The 23796-nt window shown below is 46.9% G+C and overlaps 3 protein-coding genes across 8 annotated transcripts; all 3 read right to left on the minus strand.

The window, feature by feature from the left end:
- Positions 1-767: 767 nt before the first annotated feature.
- LOC6602633 (proline dehydrogenase 1, mitochondrial) lies at positions 768-11691 on the minus strand. Of its 5 annotated transcripts, none has more exons than XM_026990937.1 (11): positions 11248-11690; positions 8789-9518; positions 4929-5050; positions 4438-4524; positions 4155-4336; positions 2787-2851; positions 2429-2607; positions 2190-2364; positions 1772-2125; positions 1541-1718; positions 768-1465 (listed from the first exon to the last, which is right to left on the minus strand). In XM_026990937.1, exons 2-11 carry the CDS (start codon positions 9344-9346, stop codon positions 1260-1262), a joined length of 2106 nt encoding a protein of 701 aa, XP_026846738.1. In that variant the 5' UTR covers positions 9347-9518; positions 11248-11690; the 3' UTR covers positions 768-1259. The 5 variants fall into 5 exon arrangements, with proteins under 5 accessions (XP_026846738.1, XP_026846736.1, XP_026846737.1 ...); XM_026990935.1 differs by having other exon boundaries at positions 1260-1465; positions 11521-11691; XM_026990936.1 differs by lacking the exon at positions 4929-5050 and adding an exon at positions 5497-5618 and having other exon boundaries at positions 1260-1465; positions 11248-11691.
- Positions 11692-12496: 805 nt separating this feature from the next.
- LOC6603795 lies at positions 12497-15105 on the minus strand. Its single transcript, XM_026990825.1, has 3 exons — positions 14499-15105; positions 14355-14436; positions 12497-14281 (listed from the first exon to the last, which is right to left on the minus strand). Exons 1-3 carry the CDS (start codon positions 15089-15091, stop codon positions 12953-12955), a joined length of 2004 nt encoding a protein of 667 aa, XP_026846626.1. The 5' UTR covers positions 15092-15105; the 3' UTR covers positions 12497-12952.
- Positions 15106-15115: 10 nt separating this feature from the next.
- Positions 15116-21802, minus strand: LOC6603793 (translation factor waclaw, mitochondrial). Of its 2 annotated transcripts, none has more exons than XM_002028724.2 (3): positions 21288-21802; positions 19437-21207; positions 15116-15518 (listed from the first exon to the last, which is right to left on the minus strand). In XM_002028724.2, the coding sequence occupies exons 1-2, from the start codon at positions 21795-21797 to the stop codon at positions 19660-19662; spliced, it is 2058 nt and encodes a 685-aa protein (XP_002028760.1). In that variant the 5' UTR covers positions 21798-21802; the 3' UTR covers positions 15116-15518; positions 19437-19659. The 2 variants fall into 2 exon arrangements, with proteins under 2 accessions (XP_002028760.1, XP_026846625.1); XM_026990824.1 differs by lacking the exon at positions 15116-15518 and adding an exon at positions 19000-19376.
- Positions 21803-23796: the final 1994 nt, after the last annotated feature.

A 23796-nucleotide genomic window follows, 5' to 3' on the forward strand; every position in this document is an offset into this window, starting at 1 on the left:
AACTATCGTAGTAATGACTTTTATAATATCGCTTTGCTACTCGCTAAAATATACATATGTGTACATATATAATGTTAATTTAGCCATAATCATAATCATAATAATAATAATAATAATAATAATAATAATAATAATAGGAGGTGTTAGGTTTAGGTATGCGCGGTTATCCCTGGTTCCTAGTGGTGGATGCTCTCTCTTTCTCCCTCTCTGGCCGCTGCAGGCCACGGCAGTATTTGACTATTTTGGAGTAGATGGTAGGGCTTCAAGCAGGGGGTACAAACTCCCTGGACTCTCCCCCTCGCTTTATTCTCTTTCTTTCTCTCGGTCTCTGCTCTTTCTCTATCTATGTATGTGTGTCTATGTGTATGATCGTAAGGGTTGGGATCGTAAGCTTAAGGAGGAACGGAACATAAAAAAAACAGTCAAATCACATCGTAAGTGGAACAAAAGGTTGGGAGAAACAGAAAGGAAAGTCAACGAAATTTGGGACTAAAATGCAGCCATACACATACATATATTCTATGCATATATATATCGTTACATATACGTATGTATTTCTATAAACGTTTTGCTGTCATTATTTGTATATATATATGTCATATACTGTATAGATTTTTATGTTTTAAATTACGATGCTAAAAAATGTTCTCTTCCTCGCAATCCTTTCTCCATCCAAGATCTTCTGATCTTAGATTGCTCCTACTCTTCTTTCGTTTCGTTTCGTTTTATTTTCTTTGTTTTTTTTCTGTTTATGGTTTCTATGGGGATTTTCTTTTAACACACATAAAGAAATCGTTTTAATTTATTGGTTGCAACAAGACATCAAAATATCATACATATTTTCATTAGAAAAACATTTCCCTCTCATCAATCCTGCTGTCTATGGTTGTTTCTCCTCCAGCTGCTGTTCTCCTCCCTTTTCTGGGGAGTGGGATGTGGACTGTGGATGGTGGGTGGTAGGTGGTGGGTAGAGTGCGAGACTGGGGAGGATGAAGGAAGGAGGATGGCTCTCTGGGTTGTTCTTGGTATATAAAAACAGTTCCATATATACGCGAAGATAGACGCAGATCTCGTAAACATTTAGAATGGATAACAAACAGAATAAAAAAGCCTGAAGCGAGCACAATTCCCTGGCGACATTATCAACATCATCATCGTGGCGGTGGGTCATCCGTCGCTCTCACCACCGCCGATTCTGTACGGTGTGCCGTGTGTCTGTACAGTGCGCGTCCATCCAGAGTGCTGGGCCGCCAGCAGGCTTAGATGGGGACGTAGTTGCCTTTGGGCTTGTAGAAGAGCTGGCCGCGCACCAGGCGACGGCTGATCTCGGTCAGCAGCAGGCGTTTCTCCTTCTTGATCTTCTTCAGCACGCCCTTGTTCTCCTGGGCGCGACGCGACAAGTATGGCAGCACCTCTTCAACGGGTCCATAGGGGATGTACTTGTAGGCGGAGTAGCCAGCCTGCCCTGTGGATCGAATCGAGCATTACGGAACATTAAGAGCTGAGCACGGTTTGAGATTTGTAAGGGACGAGAACTCACCCAGAGGGAAGGTAATGTAGTCGCACATCCCCAGCAACTGGCCAAAGCAGATCACCTTGTCCTCGGGTGAGATGCCGATCTGATTCATCTGCTCGATGGCGAAGCGCACGGTGTCCTCGTTGTGGGATGCCACCATGATGCCAATCTTCCTGGCGTCATCGCCGCAATCCTTCATTAGCTGCAACCAAGCATATGGGGAGATTACTTCAAAGGAATAGGAGTTGGACTCACCTTGATGCGACGCAGGCACTCGGACAGAGTCTTGTGGTACATGTCTGTGGTCGCCTCGTACGTGGGATTGACGGGATCCGGATAGCCGAGGGCCTGAGCACGGGCACGCTCCTGCTCCATATAGGCGCCGCGCACCAGCTTGGCGCCGAAGTAAAAGTTCTGGCGCTTGGCCTGCTCCAGATCGGTGCAAACCTCGCGGAACGTCTCGCGCAGATAGCACTGATAGGTGTTGAAGACGATGGCCTTGTCCTTGTTGTACTTGCGCATCATCTCCAGCGTGATGCGCGAAATGGCCGGCTGGAAGTAGGTCTGCTCCGCATCGATCATGATGCGCACGTCCAGCTCGGCAGCAGTCTGGGAATATATCAGATGTGGAATATACCAGTGTTCAGTTTCCGGAGGAATGTAATGCACCCACCTTTACAATCGTGTTTAGACGACGAATCATATTCCTAAACATTTCCTCCTCCTTGGGCGGTATCTGTGAGATCAGTCGGCGCATCTGGCCGGTCTGGGGATCAGGAACACGGAACGTGTCGCTCAACTGCGAGTCCTCGTCCACAATTCCCGACCAGGGGAACAGATGCAGGATGCTGAAAAACAAGGGGTCTCCATTAGACAACCGGGCGACCCGTTTCCTCCTCTGTCCTGTCTCACCCCTCCTTATCCGAGGTGACATTCTTCAGAAAGTCCTGCACGTTCTTGTTGTCGCCCAGGGTGGCATAATACTTCTCGAGATCTTTGATGGTCTTGTGGTGGGTCAGCACGTTGCCCTGCCCGCCCACCATATCCTCCATGTACTTGCGTGTGCGCATGATCACCTCCGACAGTTGCAGCTAATGGGAACAGGGTACAGGTATAGAACAGGTATATATGAGTGGCTAATGGGGTATAGGCGATTCAGTTTGGTTGACTTGTTTTGAGGCGAATTTCGGTTTGAACTGAGCGTTTTCTGACCGAATTGAAAGTAATTGAATATCAAGCCAGGAGCATGTGATTTCGCGCTTCCACTTACCAGCAATTGTGGACGGCCCAGGGCGGTGAGCTTGATGGCCGTGATGCCAGTACCAAATGTAGCTCCTGTTGTGGTGTGTTTGAGTCGTTGTTCAGTGGTGTTGTTGTTTCAGATTGATTCGGGTTGTTCATTCGGTGGTTGTTGGTAATGAAAAACATTTGAACGAGAGTAGAGCAGTCGATGAATTGGCCATTGAGTGGTAAGCAGTGTGCATCAAGCAGTGTCCAGCAAGCAGTGGTAAGCTGTTTCTAAACAGACGAAACAGGCATGCGATGTCTACGTATCTACTTATCGTCTAGGTTGGTCCAACGCTACAGATGCCACAATACTAAGCTAATACTAATCATACAAACAATCTAACTAAATCAACTAAACTAACTACAAATACACACAAATGATGCCACAATAATATACACGTATATGTTTCAACTCTGTGGTTGTTTTGTTTGTATGTTTATTGAGAGATACTTTTGTTTTCGGATGCGTTTTGTTGGATATTGGTTTGCCTTACCCGTGGCGGTGGCACGGGGCACCTTGCGATCATCGTCTTATTGTTAGGGATATTTTTGTGATTTTTTCATTAGTTTTGTATATACATATGATTCGATTCCATTCGGTTATTCGGTTATTGTGAGGGATTGGTTGTTCGGATTCGTTTTCGGATGCGTTTTGCAAGCATACCATTTACCATTTGCGAGGAGGGTGGGCAGGAGAAAACTTTGATTATTTTACTTGATAAGATCAGATGTTGCTCAGAAAGATGAAAGGGATAGAGAAAGACTAGCATAGGGTGGCGAAGAAGCCTCCTCCTTGAAGTGGTAGTTCATTCATTCAACATTCAATTGTGGTGAAAAAGTGAAAAAGTTGAAAGTGCCGCAACCAGCTTTAACAGATCAACTATGATCATCTATGTATGTATCTACGAGTATCGAAGGCTTAACTGAGCCCGTTACCAGATGACAATGGTCAAAGACTACAAAATACCAAGATATTGCATCAGTACTTCAATTGCATAGTACTACTGGGCTATCCCTCGTTTCGCCTCGAGCATCGATTTGCCGTGTCGTTTCCAAGCAACGAATACTGGTTTTTGGTTTCCTGGGAGCGACTTTTGTTGTCTTGTTGGCTTCTGGGGACCGACTCAGCTGTCCAAGGCATTGACGAACAGACGATGGAAAATTCCCTTATTTAACGTATTTTTTGTGTCTCATGCAAAATATTGGTACTTGTATAGTCTTTGCTTTGGTGCAGAACAAAAAACTAATTTAAAAAGACTTCATGCTAACAGAAAATTGTATTTTAAGTGCATATACTAAAACTCAAGGGATTTGGCCATCAGCCATCATCAGGGGAAGTAACGTTGCTCACCTGAAACAGCCTCCAAGCACTTGATGAACGTCTCCATGTTGCGCTCGCAGGTGGCCTCGTTGAGATAGAAGTAGGTGCGGGCACTGCTCACCTTGTAGCGACGATCGGCGAACGATTTGTCCACATGATACTGGGGCATGGTGCCCTCCTCCTTGTTATCGCCCGCACTCGAAACGGAAGATCTGCAAGCACACGAAGTGTGAACGTGTTAGAGGAAGACTGTTACTGACTGACTGACTGACTGACTGCAGGGGAGCGGACCCCATTCGATACAAGCACTTACTCGACTTCTCGCTTTTCGGCCTCCTCCTGGGAGATATCCTCCTCGACGGAATAATCAAGTATGGGCTTGACGCCAAACGACCGGAGTCTGCATTTGAAGGAAAAGGGAAGATCAATGACATTCGTCAGTTCGTTTTTTCTCGGTTAATACTTCAACACATACGCGCATATATGTAAGAGATTAGTACATCAAAAAGAATTTAGTTTTCGTTTTTGTTTTTGTTTTAGTTAAGAGATTAGGGGATGGAAGTGGGGTTTAAAATTTTGATTGGTTTTAGCGATAGAAGGAGTAGTTTCAGCATTCGATTTAGATCAGATCAGATGGGAGATTGGATTCGAGAAAATCTTCATGCTTGCCACATGCCACACGGATGGATGCCCGGGCCAGGTACTGCTCGTGCTCCTCTGGCCAGGGCACGCCCAGTGCTTGTACAGGCGGACAGGATTTAGCTCGTTAGTAGCGAAAAATTTGTAGATATTGTGGGGATGCACCTCTCCAGGGTGGGCACGATCGTGTGCCGGTTCTCGCCGGCCACAAAGTGTCCGTAGAAGCTCGACTTCATCAGCAGCACAAACAGCTTTTGGCCCAGCAGGTTGCGGGCCAATTTCAGGAGCTGTTCGGGAGTACATTCGATGCGGGATGCGGTGGTGCGTTGTTCGATATTCGATATTCGATTTCGATTTCGATGTTGTCGGTTTTGTTTTGTGGATGTGGATTCCATTACATACAAAGCGTGGCGTGGTGTGGTGGTGGTGGTGGTGGTGGTGGTGGCGGTGGTGGTGGGGTTTGGTGGGGCACAAAGCGGTGTCCACGACCGGTTTGTTGCAATTTGCAAATTTTCCGATTCAAATTCAAAACAAATACGAAACGGAACGGAAAACGGAGAACGGAGAACGGAAAATTGAGAACGGAGAACGGAGTACGGAGTACGGAGTACGGAGTACGGAACCAAGGCACGAAACGAAAGGCAGAAACAATAAGAGCAAAAAGAAAAGAAAGTAGGAAGAAAGAGAGAAAAGAAAGCGGTAAGTGAGTGGGATTATCGTAATTGGCAATTACCTTTCCAGTGTGGGTATGATCTTGATCTGATCCTCGCCAGCGACAAAATGGCCGTAGAAGGTCGCCTTCATCAATACTGTAAATAACCGTTGCCCCAATATTTGCTTCGACCATTTCATAAGCTGCGAAATTTCGAGTGTATTTTTGTTCGTGTTTAAATCGTTATTTGCGATATTCGATATTCGATATCCGATAGGCATCGGTCATTTTCATTCGATCGGGGTTTGGGATATATTTGGGAGTTAAATATGTTATACATATACAATTTGGAAAGCAATGTGCATTGATTTTCACTGATATTATGTTTATTAATGTGCAATTTTGAAGAACAACAAAACAAAACAACCGAAAAGGGGCACAAGAACTGAGAAAGGGGAGAGGTAGAGGGAGAGGGAGAGGGAAAGGGAACTTTCCCTTCATTGATTCACTCGAAGATCTCTCGGCCATCTCCCATTCCGCCGTGACTGTTCTGTTCTATTTACCGTACGTTCGTCACTTGACGAGACATAAATCACTCGGAATTTGGCCAACATACCAAGTCAATTCAATTCAAGTCAAGTCAAGTCAGTGTCCGAGTCAAGGCCGGAGAAGCGTGGCCAAAGTCCAATTATACTCATACGCAAACAAATCGAAAAAACACCAAGCGAAAATGCGACAATTGTGCGGGGGCAGACCCGCCTGTGCGGTGGGAACAGAGTTGGGCACAGTAATATACAAATCTGAGGAAAGCTATAGCTACATGCATGTATAGTACGTATGGTGTGTCCAAATCGGGCCGAGTGAAAGATGATCTATGCCGAGACCAGCAGATCTATCGACCAGAACAAAAGTCGAACGAAAATAAATCGAGCACTAAGGCAACGACACACACTCAAATCGCAGAACGAACAGAGGAATGAATGGAATTCGTAGTCAATTCCAGAAAAGTACGATCAGCTACGATCGGGAATCCCTAAGATCTCTTGAGCAGAGATCTAGCTTAAGATCTATGGAGATCTATACCTGAAAAAACAACAGTTTGTGGAATCAACAGCATGGAATTATCTGCAGAACGAACTAAATGGAAATCTCCCACTCCCACTACCCAGGGGAAATGGTTTAAATAGTTATCAAAACGGTCGAAGAACGAGAGGGAGAGAGAGAGAGAGAGAGATCATTAACCTTCTCCTTGAACGATTTTGTTGAATGATTCTCCTGGGCACGTGCTTGATGCGGGATCCACCAGGTGAATGGGGGTTCGGGCAGACGGTTTACAAGAGCAGGTGCTTGGGTGGGTGGTGCATGGGGGGAGGAGGAGGGAGGGGCACATGCCTCTGTCTGGGGGAACCGGTTTTTCTTGACAACCCCAAAGTAATTAATTGACCGAAAGCCCAGGCTAAAAGCAACAAAAAACTGGTTACATAAAAAGAATTCTCGTTTCGCATTTTATTTGGTTTTTGTTGGCACTTTTTGTGCTTTAATTTTTTGGCAAACAATTCGGAGAGCGAGAATGGCAGACGGAGCACGAGAGAGCGAGAAAGAGGAAAGTAAAAAAAAAGAAGGAGACTGCGACTGGGACTGGGGACAGGTGTTTGCTGTTAAACTATGACGCCCCCTCCACAGCCCGACAAGCTCGACAATGGCCAACCCCTCTGGCACATCACGAGACCCGTCGCCGTCGCCGCTGCCGTCGCCAAAAGCAAAACTGTAAATAGCACAAAAGCAATAGCAATAGCAATAGCAATATCGGGAGCAGCAGGGACAGGCCTTCCCTGGCAAGGGGGTGGGGGTATTGGTGTGGGATGACTAATGCCACATCTGATATTTCATACGGAGCCGCGAAACCGCCCTACGAGCGGCACACATATGCTGTATGTCTGTATGTATGTGTATTTAAATATCCAATATGGAAATGGATCAAACATTGTCGGAATAATGCAAATGGAATAATCAATAAACAATCAAGAGGCAACTGGCAAGTGGCAAGTGGCAAGGGCGAGCGCTAACGGGGTTTGGGTTTGGGTTTGGGTGGGTGGTGAAAGCGTAATTCAAACATAACACCCTCAACCCCAAAACACGAGAGCGGGGGGATGGGATGCGCCCTGGCCGAGTGCAGTAGTGATTGATTACGAGGCAAAGAAGAACGCATTTCGGAACATAAAACTATCGAGTCCTTCAGTTTTGAAGGATCCTGCTGTAGCTTCTCACAGACCCTTCTTGAGCGATATTTTACCATGGAATTCCGACAAGCTATAGGAAATGAATCCAAGTAAAATATCCAATTCTTAAAAAAATATTCGATCAAAATCGGATGACGATCGCCATGGGAACACTGGATATGCAAGGGTGTCAAAAGCTTCGAGGCTCGAAGCTAGTCTTCATTTCACGTTTTGTTGCTGCTGTTTTGCTGGTGTTGTTGCTGCCTGCGCTCTGATTGGCGCTCTTTTGGGGGCCTGACTGCCTGCCTACGCGTATACTTGTCTAGAGACAAGCATGTGTGCGTGTGTGTATCTGTGTGTCTGTGCATCTGCTGCCTGCCTCACTTTTCCTGGCGCGCTGGCAAGGTCACTCTCCGCCGTCAAACTGCAATTTGCAATGCAAAAGTTTTCCTTTTCTTTGGCACAAACACATGCACACCGAGCGCTTACTCAATCAGTCAGTCATTCAAGCCATTCACTCAACAATTTGCGGACGAGTGCAGCACCTGCTCACGCTCACGCCCACGCCACGCCCGTGCCCCTGGCGCTGCACTGCATCAACAACGAAAACAACATCACGTATGTAGACAAGCAATCAGCCAAGAATTCACACACATTCACAAAGGAAACGGAAGAGAAGCCAACAGCTGGCACTAATATTCTGCATAAGAAATGCGCAGGAATACGAAGCACTATGCAGGATGTTTGGTGGGGGTGGGGATGGGGATGGGGATGGGGAGTTAGTAAGCAGGTCAGAGCTGGAGCCAAAGAGAAGAAGCAACGTGTAAGTGCAAGAGATCGAGAAATTAAGGGAAACGACGAGGGTGCACCTTAGTGGGGGAACTGGGAAACCTAAGAGTGGAGAGCGGGTGCAGCAACAGGAAAAGACAGGCTGTCGCTCGCTCTATTTGGGAGCGAATAGCATAACTTCAAAGCACCAAAGGGAGCCGGGAACACACACAAATGTGTGTTACACAGATCCCATGTGATAGAGATAAAGGCAGCAAAAGAGCATCTAAGAGAGCACAAAACGGATCAGCGTCGACAGCAGCACCGCTGAGGAGAAGAAGCGAGAGCGCAGGAAAGAGAACCTCACAGGAACCGCCGCCACTTACCGTCATGTTGTGCTCGACCAGCTTCTCGCTGGAGCAGATCATGTACACCATATAGGCCCGCACCAGCTCCCACGTGGTCTTACTCTTGAAGGCGGCGACCGGATCGTTGAAGCCCACGTCGAGCGGGTCGCGCTGCGGCGTCCCGGACGGCTTGGGCGACGCAGACTTTCCCAGCTGTCGCTTTTCGCGCAGGGCCTCCCCCTCGACGTCGCTGGACTGCGCCAGCTGGTGGGACTGGCGCCCGTTCTGGCCGGAGTGCACATAACGTGTGTGCTGCCTCGATCCTCCGACTCCTGCTGCTCCTGCTGAGTAAATAAGACGACTCAATAGCTGATGATGCTGCTGACGGCGACGCAAGATGCCCGCTGCCTGCACATGCTGCTCTTGGCTGGGGTTCTGGCTGCTGGCCTGGACGTCGGCTTCAAGGGCGGCTGTGGTATGGAGGCTGTGTCTTTTGGCAGCGGCGGCGACTGAGCTGCTCGAGCTAACACTGACGCTGGTGCGGCTGTTGATCAAGTATGTTGTACGTTGGGTCCTCAGCGACCGAAGTAGAGCCATTACAAGGTCAAGTGCTTCGGGGGAGGAAAGGGAATTCGATGGATCAGTCGCTCTACTGCCGCGTCTTGATGCTCCTTTTCTTGTGTTCCTCGTGTGGCTGTCGCAAGCGAATTTCACTCGTTTTCCTTGTGTATGCTTTCCAGTCTTCTTCTTGCTGATGCGGCTGCTGTTGCTGTAACAAAAAAAAAAAAAAACATATTTGAGACGCACAGCTGATTTTGCTTTTGCTTTCCCATTCTTCTCGGTACTACGAGAGCTTTTGATTTTGTTTTTGCTCTCCCTCTCTGTCACATGGCTCTCTTCGAGCGGTTGCCTGCTTCTGTTATACAACAATTGCAAACGGGTCCCACAGAGATCTGAAGAGAGCAACGCGTTAGAGGCGCACATATACACACACACACACACACACAAACACGAGAACACACACAATGAGACACCTCAAAAAGTGTTCAATTAAAAACATTATTTCAATTTCTTCGTTTCGCTGTTTTTTTTTGTAAATGTTTTTTGACTATTACTTTTTGCCCTGTGTTATGTGTTATTGCGCTTTGTACGCCCAAACGTTTTGCTATCGCAAAAGCACGAAACAAACTGTGACGACTGCCTCGAAGGCCAAAGCAGAGGTATCGGCAGCAGCGCAATGCCCGAACGACGGCAAATTGGCAGAGCCGTTCTTCGTCCCCGCCACACACGAGCGACGGCGACGGCGACGGGCACGAAGCATGAAAATCCTGCTCGGTTCGCGTTCTGCTTTTACATAACAGTTGTGTCTGACCCTGTTTCCGTGTCTCATCCCTTTTCATGCCCTCTTAGAAATATGGCGATGTGACGTCACAGCAGCGCGAGCCCCCTAGCGATGGGATTCTGGATTTGGATTTAGCTTTGGCTATGATTTTCATTACGATTGAAGCCTCCTTCCCTGCGGGCGCTTCTCTTTCTCACTCTTCTGGATGCTTTGATTTAATTGATATGCGCCGCAAACATGGAAAACACACTAATTGGTGTTAATTAAGTGTTGTAGGGGAGGGGAGAGGTGATCATCTGCTGCTGGGTAAGATGAAAGTATGAGCGCAATGTGATGAAAGTACACGTACTCCTCAGAAAGGCCCTGACTGTGACGACCACCCCCTTCCCATCCTCGGCTCTCCCCTACGCTCCTCTCTTCTTCTTTACTCTTAATTAATTAGCGGCATGCTAAATGCACGCTAGACGCTGTTCCTCCTCTTCTTGTCACTGCCACTGCCACTGTCACTTCTACTGCCCTCTCAGCCTATCATTGCTGCAACTGCTTTCTTTGCCTTCCCTAACGCAGCTGTCAGTGTTTTCCCCATCTTATCTGTTTTCTGCTGCCGCTGCTCCCTTTAGTTCTGAAGATGCTGCCCTGCCACCACTAGTTCTGCTCCGCCTCCAATGTCTCTGCGGCAGAGCAATCAAACCAAAACTTGTCGGGTTTCATTGCAAAAGTTTCATTATAATTTATTATTATAGGCTCTCTTCCCTCCCGACGGCACTCATCAGACAGACAGAAGACACTCAAAAGCAGGTGGAGTAGGGGCGCAGGCAGCGCTCGAGATGGGAAGGCAGAGCAGAGCAGAACCAGAACCCCCCGCACTATACACAAATTAAGTTGCAAATTCATCAAAAATGCTTTCTGTTGCTAGCTCAAGTCTCAGCGGGAAGGTGGATGGAGCGAGAGAGAGCAACGCGCGGCTAAGAGGCAGCGACTAATTTTATTATATAACCGTACTCTCTCGCTACAACACAGAGATCCTTTTATGACACTCGCATACACACCTACACCCGATTCGGAAACGGTTACACCGCTCCCATTCCCCCCTAGGTTTCCATCGAAATTTTTTCACATTTGCGTATGTGTATCTGTGTGTGCGTGCGTTCTTTACCTTTTTCTTCTTTTTTTCAGCGCTTTTCAATTATCTTTTACGAGCATAAATTACACTTTTCCAACTGCCTCTCATCGACAAATACACAACAAATAATTTGTATCGTTTGAAATCACGGACTGGACCCAAAATTTAATTAAAAATAACTGTTTGTTGTGTTTTTTGGATTTGATTCTAAGAGTTTCCCTGATTTGTGGTCTGACAGATTCGGCAGCGGGACGGGCAGTGCGCGGCAGTGCCGATGACAGAGAATCCGTAGCGTACTGTTCGTACCTCGATTGAATACAGCCACACTTCTTTTAAGCGATTTGTAGTTTTTACGAATTTCGTTGGCCCGCTCGTTCGTCCCGTTCCTGGCTACTCTTGGTCTTGTTGCACACACACGTTCGCACCGGTATCGAAAATCGGGTGGAGAGAGCGAAAGAGAAAAAAATGAACTGTAAGGGTCTGAATGCGCGAACAAACTAAATTAAGGCCAACATTTTCAAGCGAAACTGGTGGCGAAAGCTCGTCCAAAGCTTGCCAGAATGGTCAAAACGGTGTATGGTTTTGGTATTTGGGGTGGGTTCGGTTGGGTTGGGGGGATGGCAGGGGTGCCACACTTTTGTGTGTGTTTCTGCGAGAGTGTGGCAAGGCAGCTGTTTTGTTCGCGTGCTGATGCTGTTGTGCTGCTGCCGTTCGTTCCCTTGCACGTGAGCCGGCACATTCCCCATCACGCGCCCGCCATCTTGGCCTCGTACTCTGGCACCTTCGTCGCCCAATTGGATCGCATCGGCTTATCTGTGCAAGTGGCGGTTGGTTGGGAGTAGAGTCGAACCTTATCTTGCAGCCGGCTAAAAATCACGTTTGTTGTTGGTTCTGCATTGAATTGAAAAATCATCTGGCCACACTAAGATCCGAACACGGTTGCTTTATCTATCCATATCGATTACCGACTGACTTGCAGTTCGGGTTCAAATTTAAATTCGAATTCAGAGCAGCGCAGAGAGAATTAAAAAATATTTATTTTTTGATGAATATATTTTTGTTTGCATAATGATTGCGTTTCGACACATATAGTAATAAATTACGACTAAATATTAGAAATTATAGTAATAATTAACACTTAATGAGCGTCCAGCTGTTGGTAATTTCGGACGCGGCCCGATCAAAGAGAAACTTAACAAAAAACAGAACAAGTCATCTATAAAAAAAATATGGTATCCATATAAATATATCATGCGTGTGATAATGATAATAGAACCGATTCATGAACGATTTGAGTTGCCTATCACAACAAAAAAAAAAATATATATATATCAATTTTTCTGTCACGCATACATCTGCCTGCGCTCTCTCTTTTTACATAATATTATTGACTAAATTGTAGATCAGCGAATGTCTGTTTCTTCATCATGCCGAGGCGTTCGTCTCTGTCGCACCACCACCACCACACCACTACTAAAACGATTTGCATTATGCAAAACGAATGCGCATGCATATGCATGAAAGAGAGGGGGGAAAACAATAATATTCATGACTGGCGGGAGGAAAGGGTTAAAAACAATGCGCGGGATAGGTGGGCAGGTTCAGGTGCTATATAGCCTTGCTTCCTCCGTCCAGCTGGTGTTGGTGCTGGTGCTGGTTCTGGTTCTGGGGCTGGTGCTCGTTCTGCTGGAGTGGCATGATGCATAGTGCTCGGAGGCGGCATCATCCGAGTCCCCTGTTAGTTGGACTTGGTCAGCTCAGTGCGGTTGGCGGCTACTTCGGCCAGAATGAGTAGATCAGATGTAGAGGTCACATCGAAAGCTGCCTGCGAGGACGACGACGATGAAGACGACGACGAGGAGGCCGAGGAGAGTGGCGGCGACGCAGAGGACGAGGAGGAAAGTGAAGTGGAGGTAGTGGACAGGGTCAGGGACGAGTTGTTTGCTGCCTTTGCTTCTACATCCGGGGAGGCGGTCTGGTCGAAGTAGTAGCACCCGTTGATGGTCAATGGTAGAATAGACGCCACCTCCTGCTCAATGGCGCTTACGTCGCGACGTGTGATGCTCTCCTTGCGAGCCTTGCGCTTCTGACTGCCCACAACGGCTGCCTGCCGCTGGGCCTCCTTCCTGACAAGCTCATTTGCCGCTGCTTTCCCTGCGCCAGCTGCACCTGTTGCTGGTCCTCCTCCGCATGCTGCTCCCCCAGCACTGGTGCTGTTCGAATTGCGCTGCTTCTTGCCAGCTGTGAATTTCTTCTTTTTCTTGGTGCTGCGCTTGCGCTGCAAGTAGGCGTCCAGACTGAGCGCAGTCAGTTCTTTGATCTTCTCCTCCAGGTCGAAGCCACCGCCGCCACTGCTGCTCGACTCGGAGACGCTTCTTGGGTGTTTGCAAGACGTGCTGGTGGCTACCTCCAGGCTGTCCATCTGCTGGCGCACTGCTTGCGAGTGGGGACTGGCGGCATCTACGGCAGCGTCTCCAAAGAAACCGGCTCCTTGTCCGCCGCTATTCAGGCGGCTTTTACTCTTCTTGGCCACAGCTGCCAGTTGGCCGGAGTTTACTAGCTCCTGGTAGATTTTGCCCTTGCAGGAGCGGGAAGACTTCGCCTTCTTGCAGGGGGATGATCCCAGGCCACCCACATCCTCCTCGCTAGAGTTGCTCGAGTTGCTGTCCTGAGAAATCGGCCGTTTGGTGCCACCAGGCATATGGGTGCTCAGGAACTGACTGGTTTCGCTCAGGACCTGCTGCAGCTCACACGCCTTCTCCTGCACTTGTGCTTGCAGCAGAGCGCTCAGTTCCCCCATCTGGGTTTCGTCGGCCAGCTTGAAAAAGTTTCCTCGCAGTAACTTGGCGGCGGAGAGAGAAGCGGTCATCGGTGCCGCATGCAGCTCGTTGCGCTCCCACTGCAGCTGGACTTGCTGCTGAGTGTTTTGTGGGTTCTCGTCGGTCAGGTGGCCGCCGATTGCAGGGGTCGCTGCATTGCCGGGTCGTGTTGCCAGTGTGCGCAAGGGGGGAGCTGGCAATTTATACCACTTAAAATTTGGATTGGCATTGAAAAACGCATCTTTGTTCTGTAAATATTAAATTGGAAATGGGAAAGGGCTCAAGCGTTTAAGTTAACATTTAAGGAGGAGCTCTCCTTACCTGCTGTGCCAAATCAGTAAAGCAATGTTTCTCCTGTTCATCGAGTGCTGCCCACCAGTCGCCGAGTATTTTGGTAATGGCTCTGCGGAGGAGAAATTATTAAAAATGTTGCCGGTAGTTGTACGTTGGGATCAATGGACTCACCGATTCTCCAGGGACTTGTAACGCTCCTTGACAATGGCCCGATGCCGTTTGCAGAAGATGAGAAATGCATTCATCGGTCGCCGGGCATGATGCTCTGGCCTTCTGTCCCCCGTCTCATTGTTGGGTGATCCAACTGCTGTAGGCTCTAACTGCAGTTTTTGCTGGACCAGTTCCTGCTGCGGCACTGTCACCACGTCCACATGCTCTTCGGTGTCCTCCAGTTGTATGCGCGTTACCTCCTGCTGCACTCTCATCGGCACTGTCATCTGTTGCTCCTCTTCGTCGTCGTCGTCGTCGTCATTGTCCTCGTCGTCGTCGAGAAGGTCTTCCCCATCGTCTTCACTGTAGTCCTGCAGCTTGGCATAGTTGTGCACATCCTCGACGAGTCGAAAAGCGTGCTCCTGGTCTTCGGTGCGCTGTGGCTGATGTCCCTGATGCGGCTCTGGTTGTTGTTTCTGTGGCGTCAGGGACAACAAAGGCAAAGCCAAGGCTGGTGGCTTGGCTGTTTTCTGCTGCGGACGCTCCTTCTCTTTGGTGATTGCTGAGGTACTCGAAATTGCTTGGTGCAACAAAGATGTGCGCCGTATGGGCATTGGCAGCAAATTTAAGCTGGCCACTCCCCCACCAACGCTGCCACCTGTTGCGTCTTCTACTGCTTTTGGCGTGCCTGCTATAGTAGCAGTTTTACCAGTTGCTGCTTCTGCTGCTTCTCCTCCTCCGCCTCTGATGCTTTCTATTATTTTGAGCACCTTTGTAGACAGCGATTCCTTTTGATTGTTGTTCATTTGATGGTCCATTTTATGGCCACTAATATGGTTTTGGTTGTTGTAATTCTTATTGTTGCTCCTGCTGCTGATATTGTTGCTATTGCTGTTGTTGTTGTTGTTGTTGTTGTTGTAAGTAAAGTGCAATGTTATAGCAGCACCACTTGACTTCGCCTTCGTATTTGCTGCTGCCTGCTGCTGACCACCGCCAACACTCAATCCGTTGATCATCTTTATCTCATGAATGATTATTCTTCTTCTTGTTGGAAATTGTAAATAAGATAGAGAGAAAAGAGAGCAAAGGAGACAGAAAATTTCTGATCAGTTATATGAATTTCACAAATATGCACAGAGCGGGGCTGCCAATATGCTTGAAAATCGATCGTTGACAGGACTTGGCAGCCCTGTTAAACAATATTGAGTTGTTTACAATTTTAAGCACCTCACACAAGCAAGAGAGAGTGACCTGCGTGTGTGTGTGCACATGTGTGTGCATATTCTAGTGCGTCAACCACTATCAGCTGTGTTTGTGTGTTTCGATGCGTAGACTTGCTTCCATTCACCGCCCCCTCTCAATAATTTTTTTAAACAAAAATAACGCAAAAAACTCACACCAACACTAGTGCGTTTTTTATTATTATGAAATTTTATGTTATTTTGCGCCTAAACGGGAGGAGGAGGAGCATGTATGAATAAGTGAGATATTAACACTACTCTCTTTTTGTGCGATTTTTATACCAACATACATGTACATACATATACATACATATGTGTACGTATGCGAAAGCGATATTTTTTTACGCACATACAATGGCGTACAAATGTACATATTTCTATATAGTTGTATGACTGCCTGATCGGTCAGCGAATACATATGTATGTATGTATGCCTGTACTTGCATAAACAAATTAAGCGAAAAATAAAACGAAGTTAATCAAATTTTCTAAAAGGGAACACAGCAGACTGTAACTGTTTACAACACTGGTCGTATTTTGCCAGGTTAGCAATCTTAGTGAAAAATAACTGAATTCTTTCGAAGTTCCTCCTTCTTCTCTCACGCACACCATCTGCTAATTTCACACAATTTTTATACATATGTACGCACATATGCCATTTCGTGTTTCACTGCTCGATTCAATATTAATATTTTACTTGGTCTACCATTTTTCTTTCTTTCATCAACTTTCTTCGATTGGATTGCACAATTATCTGACAACAAAATAAAGAAAACAAAAAGTAAAACAAAAAAAGAAAACAACAAAACACTCTCGCGATGAACACTGGCTACGTGTACAGCTGTGCGATTGCCATCGTTGTATAGGTATGAGGGAGCGAGAGTGCGAATGCGCGCAGGTTCATGAGTTTGCAAGTGTGCGTGCGTGCGATGCCGTTCGCCTTTTCTCTCTCTTTTGCATTTTGATTTGAACTTGATTGCGCTTTTCTACTGCTTCTACTGCTTGCATTCAACGCACAGGGCTTAACTGTTCCCTTTTTCTTGTAATTTTCCTTCCGTAACAGTTTGACAGCGTGTGGAGTGTGGTTTTGGAGCGGTGGGAGGATCTTCGGGGCTGCCACTTAGAGCAAAAATCCAACTGCAGCTGTCAGCTGTTGGCTACCGTTGCTTTTGTCGCTGTTGCTGCCTGTCTCACACAAATTCACACACACACGCATACGCATACTGAAACACAAACACACACACACGGTCAAGGCCAAGCCATTGAGACGGCTGGTGGTGGGGTCGCAGGGTGGTCGAGGCAATGGCATCGCCATAACCTTCAAACAACCAATTCTCGTTTTCAATTCCGTTTCTAGGTTAGGTTTAGATGCAATCAATTTTTGTTTTTTTCTATTTGTCCACTTTTTTCATTTCGACGAAAAAACAACAACGAAAAGTGTACAAAACCCAAACACACTAACAGACTCGCTACCGCACGTACACACTCTTGCACACAGCCATACGCTCGCACACACTCACAGTTAAAGAAACAGCTGATGACGTTTGTTATTTTGTGCGCGTCGACTATTTTGCAAAAATGTATTGTGGAGGAAATGGCATAGCGGAATTTTATTTATCCATTTCCTAAATGAAAACTGATGCACCTGCAAGGGGCATTAATGAAGCCCCGCCTGAAATAGTCTCAACTAAAGTATTTACTTGAATCGAAGAAATCGAATCGCACTCGCAGTCACAGTGCTCGGCCGCTCTGCTCTTATTTAATTTAATTTCAATGTTGATGATGTCAAATGAGAATGAAAACTGACTGTGTTTTTGTGTTTTGTGTGCGGCAGAGCAACGACAACGATAGCGACGGCGACGGCGGACTACGACGACGATGTCGATGTGTCGAGACGAAGTCGCGTCGCTGCTGCTTGCTGCTGCTCTGTGAGTTCAATTGCGCGCAGCAGCAGAGGCGACACGGACACGGACTTTTTCTATCTTTTTCCCTTTCTGCATATGCTTGCTTGTGTGTGTCTTGTGCTCCTCCTGGTCGTTCCGTTCCCCACATTTACATATGCACAAAATAACCGCTGAACACAGAGAGAGCACCAACTCTTGCGATCTCTCTTGCACTTGGGCATGGAGGCCAGACTCAGCTGTTTTTCAGCGCACTCTTGTTGTCGTCTCCTTCTCTGCTCTTTGAAGAGCAGGAGGTGGAAACAAAGTGCAAGTGATTCCTGGAAGGGGAGAAGGAGGGTGCGAAAGAGAAAGAGTGGGAGGCTGCTGCAGCACAGTCACCGTCACCGTCAGAGTCCCTGTCACTATCACTCTCCCACTTGCACTCTCTCTCTCATATCATCTCGAACTGCAACAAGTTGGCATTTCCACAGCTGATCGACAAGCTGCAGTCTGCCTCGTTCTCCCTTGAGCCTTCCAGTTTTTAGCTTCCGTTGTCCCGTGTTTATTGCATAACCATTTGACAGTTTTGCTCAGATTTGGTTTATTTGCAATTTGCATGTTACCCATAGCAAAGTAGAGCCAGCAGCGAAACAGCAGCAACAAAAATGTTATTGTTTTTCAAGGTCACATAAACACAAACACGCACACATACATACATAGAGATGAACGACACCGCCAGCGCCCGCACCCGCACCCACAGGTTTGGAGGTTCGGTTCGGTACGAATCTGGCGTTCGTTCTCTCTATCTTTCTCATAAACAACAACATTTTCGCCGGGAGCGAGACACAAGCGAACCAAGAACTTGCTATCTCACACACACACACGCATTTCCATTCGAACACAGATTTTTTGTATGGCAGTATGTGTGTGCTCAAGTTGTGTTTGGGGAGACGGGAGGATACCGTTATGCACAATATCTAGCGCTCTCTGACTGCGCGAGTGTACGTCAGTGTGTCTCTGTGCCACATTTCAGGGTCAGGGAAATTCGATTTTTTGTTGTGCCTTGCCTTGCTATTCCTCTTCCTCTTTTTGTTTTCATTGAGGGTGCCACAGAAACAACAACAAAAATAATACGAAAAGGCATTAACGGGCAATGTAAAAGCAAACAAGAACGGAACGCTTTCCCGTGAACTGCTACGAAGCTCCTAATACCCTTCGACTTTTCACCTTAAAGCTGGGTGAACTAAAGTCGGAAAATGTTACCATCCCAAGCAGAAACTTTCGAATGTATTTTAATCGTTAAATTAATCTTTACCAAAAGATACATTTGAATAACAAAATGTAATCATATTTCTACTATTTCTACTACCAAATGCAAATCGAGATTTATATCCATGTAGAATGAAAATTCTTCCCACCAGAACTAGAGTGGAAACAGAGTTCATGCTAAGGTGTGGCGGATACAATAATATAAGAATTAAAGCACTCAATCCCCAGAAATCTAAAGAAATTTACAAATAACTATGAGTACCAAAAATAGTTATCTAGCTCTAGCTCAAGTTAATTAACATTGTGAAATAGGGGCGTGGATGTGGTCACGCCCATTTCCTCACTTTTGGCTTGTAATCCATATGTATGTACATATTGCTATGTTCATGCGATGATGAAAGGTTATCTTTTACCACGGAAACCACTGGGGCGGAGATTGGAGTGGAAGCAGCTTTCGGTTGGGGGTCCCCACCCGGTTTGCTGACGATAAGCTGCCCACGCCATGCCTTGGGAGCGTCATTCAAGGGATAAGAAAGAGAGAGAGAGGGAGATAGTGTGGCACTTACCTCACACACAAACAAGAACGGGTCCATATCCTTCCTCCTCTCTCCTGTTAATCCCACATTTGGATGGGGGCTGCTGGGGTCAATCGATGAGTTTATGTCTGCTGACGCACAATGCAGCCAAATGAGGATCCCAGCGCATCGTATCTTTTCCATTTCCTGTTAATCGTACATGTGTTTGTGTTTGTGCGTGGGTGTGGGTGTGGGTGGGTGCCAAATGCAGATCCTAGCGTTTCAGAACATTGATGAACGTCTCGTGGGGCACACGGATGTTGGCGAAGAGTCGCATCTTCTTTTTACCCTCGGCCTGCTGTTTCAGGAGCTTCATGCGACGCGTCACATCGCCGCCGTAGAGCTTGGCAGTGACGTCCTTTCGGTAAGCCTTGATAGTCTCGCGGGCCAGCACCTTGCTGCCGACACAGGCCTGAATCGCGATCTGAACCATCTGCTTGGGTATAAGATCCTTGAGCTTGTGCACCATTTGGCGGGCTACGCCGGTGGCCTTGGAGCTGTGCACGATGCGGCAAAGCTCGTCGACGGGCTTCCCGTTCAGGTGGATGTCCAGCCGGACCAGCTGGGTGAGGTGATAGCCATGGTCCTCGTAGCTGAAGCTGGCGTATCCGGAGCTGATCGACTTGAGGCGATCGTGGAAATCTAGTATGATCTCGCTCAGCGGCAGGACGTACTTCATCAGAATACGCGCCTCATCAATGTTCACAGAGCTCTGTTGCAGTCCGCGTCTTTCTACGCATAGGCCGATGATTTGGCCGACGTACTCGGTGGGCGTGATGATGGTGCCCATGACCAGGGGTTCGTAATACTCCCGGATGCTGCTGGGGTCGGGGAAGAGCGCCGCATTTGATATGTCCATGGTGTCCGTGCCCTGCTGACGGATCATCTTGGGGTTGCCCAGCACCAGCCGGTACGTAACAGACGGAGCCGTAATAATCGGCTCCGCGCCATGCTCCTGCTCTAGTCTTTGGCAGAAGACCTCCATGTGCAACAGGCCGAGAAAGCCCAGCCGCCAGCCTTGGCCCAGTGCCGGGCTCGAGTCCACCTTCACAGTCACCGCCGAGTCGTTCAGCACCATTTTTTCAATGGCACTGCGCAGGGCCACGTGCTTGGACTGGTCCACGGGGAAGACGCCGGCGAAGACAAGCGGCTGCTGGGGCCGGTAGCTGCCGGCTGCGCTGACTGACTGGTTTTTCAGGTGGATGGTGTCCCCGATAATCGACTCCTTGCTGTTGCGCATGTTGCAGGCGATGAGCCCCACCTGGCCGGCGGACAGGCTAGCCACGCCGCACTCAAACGGACGTAGCACGGAGATACTCTTCACGGGATAGGCCTTCTTGGTGGCCAACGACTGAATGTCTTGTCCCTGCTCCAGCTTCCCGTTGAGCACGTAGATGAGGTTGAGAGCTCCGCGGTACTTGTCGAACCAGCTGTCGAAGATCAGGGCACGGAAAGCACTGTTCCGTTCCACTCTGGGGGCAGGTATAACCTCAATAACCCGCTCGAGGACCTGGGTAACGCCTGTTCCCAGTTTGGCAGACACTTTGAGTACCTGGTCGGGATCGATGCCGAACAACAGCTGCATGTCGTGGCACACCTTGTCTGGATTGGCATGTTTGATGTCGATCTTGTTCAGCACCGGCACCACGGTCAGATTCCGCTGCTTGGCCAGGTGATAGTTGGCTACGGTTTGGGCCTGGACGCCATGGCACGCATCCACCAGCAGGATAACCCCATCACAGGCTGCCAGCGAGCGGGAAACCTAAGTACATCGAGAATTGGGAGAAGAAACGATTCAGGATGAGTACTGATTCAGACAAAGAACCCGCTGCTCCCACCCACCTCATTGGAGAAGTCCACGTGGCCGGGGGTGTCGATCAGGTTCAGAAGGTATAACTCGTCCTTATATTTGTAGTATATGGAGGCCGTTTGCGCCTTCACTGTGATGCCGCGTTCCCGCTCGACTTGCAAGCTGTCCAGCACCTGGTGTTGGCCGGTATTCTTCGAAATGGCCCCTGTCAGCTCCAGCAAGCGATCGGCCAGGGTGCTCTTGCCGTGGTCCACATGTGCAATAATGCTGAAATTCCGTATTCGCTCCACCGGCATTTTAGCAAACTCCCGCAATAGTGAATCCTGAGACAACTCCGAAACCGCACCAGAACTCGACTCCGAATGCGATGCCTCCGCCGCGTTCTTGACCCAATTCGTTGTGGAGAGCCCCTTGTTCCAGTTCCAGCTGTAGGATCCTTGCCATGGCCAATGGACGGTGCCTTTGCACCGCCTGGCTGGATGGGAATGCACAACGCCCACCGCTTGGATAAGGGACCAGCGGATTGAAAGAGTCTTGTGCATTGTGGTACAAAATTCACATTTTTCTTTGCCCGGCAATGTTACCGAACAACATGTGAGCAGTCTCATATATCGATAAGAAATCGAACTTAGCCCACTTAACCCCCTTCTATTTAAACAGTTCAACGACTTGAGGTAAATGGTCGAAAATATTACTGATTATAAATTCTTCTTTTAGATCCATGCCAATTTTACTCTGAATTTAAAAAAAAACACGATATCTTTCACCTGAACTGCGCTAAAATTATTATATTTTCATTATTTTCGGTGGAATATTAAAATACCACCTTGGTTTACAATGGGTTAATCGTTCTCCCATAATGTTATCCAATCAATGAACCTATTTTCTACTTGACTGGTTTAATTTAAATACTTGCTCTTATTGGATTTTGTCTAAAGAAAAGTTAGCGAAAACGGTCAAACCAATGAAACGTAAGTCAGTGATCGTTCGTATTGCTCAATTTTGATATTCCGTTGAATACTGCTGGCTAACTAAAATTCTGCCCACATAGTTTTATCTCATTCATAAAAAAATTGACTACAAGATTAACTACTTTTAAGTACTCCCATTTATTGTATTTTGACTAAAACAAGGTTTAAACAAAAAAGTTAAACAAAAACGACAATGTTGCTGGTATTTGAAGACTTGTTGCTTATCAACGGGAACATATGGAACATATGTATACCCTATTTCGTCAATTTAATATGAAGATATTGTTAAACTGTTTTTAGCTATCTATAAAGCGTTATTAATAGATATTTCTCAAATTGATATGTTCTAGACGTATTCATGCATCATGCATTTGATTAGTTTCCTGTGTATATATTCTATATATCCCGATACCCATTCTTGGTCGCCATAAGAGAGCTATAAAGTTTGAAATATTGTTGTGATAGCTTAAAAACAGAGACTGACTAGTTTCTGCCTTCATTGGAGCCTGGGAGGACCAACATTTCCTTAACTCTATAATCCGTCTTCCAAGGGTAGGCAGAATGTTGCCCATGCTCGTTTTCTTGGCACATGGTCAAGCAAGAACATGTTGCTGCAGCAACATGTTTCGAAATGGATTTTTATCGGTTTGATGAACATTTTTAACGATTTTCATTGGCGAAAAGCGGTTCCGTTAATGTGCGATATATTTAAACCTGTGCAAAAGGGTTCCCAACCACATGCAAAAATAAGTTTATATGGATATATTATAAGTGGTGTATATCAAATGCTTATTAAAATAACTTATCAATACCAGGCTCCGTCTTTCATTTTCACAAAAGTTTTCCGATTTACTTATGAAATCACATAAATTGGAGCTCCCCTTTTCACAAACCTCAAGATTTCTTAAGATAATCAGATAAGTAAACAAGATAATAAATATATCTCAAGATAAGTAAACGGCTTTTTATACAACAAAACGAATCTTAATTTAAAAAGGAAAAAAATATATGACTTATTGATGCATTAACATAAAGTTGACACCCATATCCGGGCAATTTAACTTGTGCTTTCTGTTTAGTGGTGAAAATGGAATTCGAAGGGACCCTGATCCCATACAATCGAGATAACATTCATATTCACATTGCTCTCACGAATTGGGAGACAGAGTCAAAAGCCGGAATAGCCTAAATGACCATTCATTCTCCGATCCGATACCACAGAACCGATTCTCGAATCCCAGATGAATTTATTAAAACGCTGCAGGAAACAGAAATCTTTTGAGATTCGCGAATTATTTTAGGTTATTCGAGTAACACAGCTTTAATTATAACTCAAAATTTAAAAAAGACAACAATTTTCAAAAGTCAAACCGCAGCGTTGGCGTGCGATGTCCCCAGGCCGCAGCGCTCGGTACAGTCGGTCTGGCTATCGACCTGCAAGCTCCATAGGACCCATTAAGCAAGGCAACAGCAGCAGCTTGCTCTGCACTGAACAGGATGCCATAGCCAGCACAACATCTCCAGCAGTAGTGTGGGGGTTTTTTTATCTGTCCAGTTTCCAAACAGTTTC

Source organism: Drosophila persimilis, unplaced genomic scaffold, assembly GCF_003286085.1.
Source record: "Drosophila persimilis strain 14011-0111.01,24,50 unplaced genomic scaffold, DperRS2 tig00000622-arrow-arrow-pilon, whole genome shotgun sequence".
Taxonomy (NCBI): domain Eukaryota; kingdom Metazoa; phylum Arthropoda; class Insecta; order Diptera; family Drosophilidae; genus Drosophila; species Drosophila persimilis.